The sequence below is a fragment of the Equus asinus genome, chromosome 17 (assembly GCF_041296235.1).
Source record: "Equus asinus isolate D_3611 breed Donkey chromosome 17, EquAss-T2T_v2, whole genome shotgun sequence".
In the NCBI taxonomy this organism is placed as follows: Eukaryota; Metazoa; Chordata; class Mammalia; order Perissodactyla; family Equidae; genus Equus; species Equus asinus.
The window spans coordinates 31,934,420-31,937,814 of NC_091806.1; the positions used below are offsets into that span (position 1 = coordinate 31,934,420).

The 3,395-nt window shown below is 43.1% G+C and overlaps 1 protein-coding gene across 1 annotated transcript; it reads left to right on the plus strand.

Moving 5' to 3' along the window:
- Positions 1 to 428: 428 nt before the first annotated feature.
- Positions 429 to 1,382, plus strand: OR6Q1 (olfactory receptor family 6 subfamily Q member 1). Its single transcript, XM_014827814.3, has one exon. It carries the CDS (start codon positions 429 to 431, stop codon positions 1,380 to 1,382), a length of 954 nt encoding a protein of 317 aa, XP_014683300.3.
- Positions 1,383 to 3,395: the final 2,013 nt, after the last annotated feature.

The window sequence follows — 3,395 nt, forward strand, 5'->3', positions numbered from 1 at the left end:
AACTATATCTACCTGAAATTTTCCAAATGCATCATGTTCTCTCTGGTGTCTCGGATTTCATACTTGTTATATCCTCTTTACTTAACTATCTTTTATCTCACTAACTTATATTTATTTTTCAGGTTCCAGTTTAGACAGCCCTTCCTCCAGGAAGATTTCTCTGATTCCTTGAGACCGGTTGAGCTTCTCCACTATTTCCTCTCATAATATCCTGTCTTATTGCTATCCAGCACTTTTCATTTTGTCCTGAAATTGTCTGTTTTCTTTTGCCCTTCATAGACTATACATTCTTTGAGGGTAGGGGTATTGTCTTGACTTCCCTTTCCTTTTCTGAAGTGAAAGATATTTCAATCCAACATCCTTACAGGTTTGCTTTGAACTGTCATTATCTATGAGGCTATGAGTCTACTGAGCTCTCACTCCCACATATGCAGCCACATACCCCAAACCGGACCCAGGTAACAGAGTTTGTCATGGTGGGCTTTGCTGGGGTGCATGAGGCACGTCTCCTCTTCTTTTCACTCTTCCTCACTATGTACCTGTTCACCTTGGTGGAGAACTTGGCCATCATCTTGGTAGTGGGCTTGGACCACCGGCTACGTAGACCTATGTATTTCTTCCTGACACACTTGTCCTCCCTTGAAATCTTGTACACTTCAGTCACAGTGCCTAAAATGCTGGCTGGTTTAGTTGGGGTGGATGGGGGAAAGAATATCTCATTTGCTGGATGCCTGTCTCAGCTCTTCATTTTCACCTTCCTTGGGGCAACTGAGTGTTTCCTACTGGCTGCCATGGCCTATGACCGCTATGTGGCCATTTGTATGCCTCTCCGATATGGGGCCTTGGTGTCTTGGGGCACCTGCATCCATCTGGCAGCTGCTTGTTGGCTGGTAGGCTTCCTCACACCTGTTTTGCCCATCTACCTTATGTCCCAGCTGACATTTTGTGGTCCCAATATTGTTGACCACTTCTTCTGTGATGCGTCACCCTTGCTAGCCTTGTCTTGCTCAGATGTCACCCTGAAAGAGACCGTAGACTTCCTGGTCTCTCTGGCTGTGCTCCTGGCCTCTTCTACAGTCATTGCTGTGTCCTATGGCAACATTGTCTGGACCCTGCTGCACATCCGCTCAGCTGCAGAGCGCTGGAAGGCCTTCTCCACTTGTGCGGCTCACCTGACTGTTGTGAGCCTCTTCTATGGCACGCTTTTCTTTATGTATGTCCGGACCAAACTGGCCTCCTCTATAAACTTTAACAAAGTGGTGTCTGTCTTCTATTCCATTGTCACGCCAATGCTCAACCCCCTCATCTACAGTCTTCGCAACAAGGAGGTGAAGGGCGCTCTGGGCAGAGCCTTTTCTCTCAAGTCTTGGAAAGGTCAGTGAGGAGGCAGGTGGGGACTGAGTTTCCTTGCCTTGGCTCTTTAGAAGGAGAGTGATGAGGACTATGGAATGGAGTGGTAGCCTGGGTAGTCAGGACTCATGGACTAAGTATTAGTTAAAGTAAAACACTAGTCTGCTATAACAAGAGAGACTTAATTACAATGTAGCTAAAGAATGAAGATTTTCTCTTTCCTACAAGAGTCTAAGTTGAGTGCTCCAGGTTGGTGGGTGGCTCTGCTCAAAGGCATTCAAGGATCCAAGTTCCTTCCATCTTGTAGGGTCAACATCCTCTAGGACGTTGGCAAACTAAGGCCTGCAGGCTGAATCCAGCTCAGCCCTTCTTTTTAATGACCTCTGAGCTAAGAATGGTTTTTATACTTTTAAATGATTGAAAACAAATCAAAAGTAGAATAGTACTTCATGACACATAAACATTTTATAAAACTAAAATTTCAGTGTCCATAAATCGAGTTTTCTAGAACACAGTCACACTATATGTGTTGTCTAAGGTGGCTTTTGTGTTACAATGACAGCATTGAGTAGTTGTGACAGAGACCATTTGTTCACCCCCAATCTAGGGCTTTCTGATTATTTACATGGTCAACATTGAGTAACAGTGGGCAAGAAGGATGAGTATAGAGAATAGAGGAGACACACTCTGTGTCTTAAAGTTTCTCCACTAGATGCAACAATCATCATGTCCACTCACCCTTATTGGGGAGAAATTAGCCATAGGTTACATCTAATTGCAAGAGTGCTAAAAATAGTCCACAGCTAGGCAGCCAGATACCCACCCACAATGTGATTATCATGAAAAAGAGGAGGACAAATTATGGTAGACAACCAGCAGTTTCTACCACAAAGTCCCCAGAGTCACAGCTGATTTTCCATGTGATCCATGCACTTATCTCCTGTGTATCTATAGTCTCTTATTTGAAATACAGACCTATCCACCCTCTATACCAAATGGTGCTTTGAAAATTGATTTAAGAAGATCTCTATGGCAATGTCAGCTCACTTGAAGTAAGGCTTAAAAAAACAATTATAATTCAAGTAGTTCCCAACATGTAGACAGGTCCGTTCCTAAAGATACTGCCAATCATCATTTAAATGTGGATTCCAGACGCTATAGTATGTGGAAGAGGCAAATGCTGAGCTTGGAATGGGTCTGTGGGAAGGACAGATTTTCTGTGATGTTATTTCTCAAGCGGCCAATAAAGAGCAGATTACGTGATGGTGCCTGTGAGCATCACAGTCTCTACCACACTCCCCTGCCCCCCACCCCACAACCCAGTATCTTAGTGGCTGCATTTTTAATAGTTAACAGAGGGCACAAATCACGTTTTGAAAACCATTTTATTTATTGAATATTATATCAGTAATATGCTATATCAGTAATGTTTTTTTGAATAACAGTAAGATGCAAAAACAGTTCAATGATGAGAACCTTCTGGATCAAATATAAGAATTTATCTGAGTAAAACGGAAAGAGTAGATACTTTCAGGCACCTGACCTGAGTAGATTTGAACACAAAATAAGTTTGACTTTTGGGTTTCTGGCTGACGGAAAGAAAGCAAAACATTGGGTGTATTATTAGTCTGAGTTCTCCAGAGAAACAGAACCAACAGGATATATCCACATCTATGTATTTCTTACAGGAATTGGCTCATGTGATTATGGAGGCCAAAAAGTCACATGATTTGCCATCGCAAGGTGGAGAACCAAGAAAACCAGTGGTGTATTCAGTCTGAATCCAAAGGCCTGAGAACCAGGAGTGTTAACGTCTGAGGGCAGGAGAAGAGGGAGGGTCCAACTGAAGCAAAGAGCAAATGTGCCTTTCCTCTGCCATTTTTGTTCAATTTAGGCCCTCAGTGTATTGGATGACACCCATCTGTATTGGTGAGGTCCCTCTTTTTTTACTCAGTCTACCTTTTCAAATTCTAATCTCTTCAGAAACATCCTAACAGACACCCAGAAATAATGTGTTACCAGCTGTCTGGGCATCCCTTAGCCCA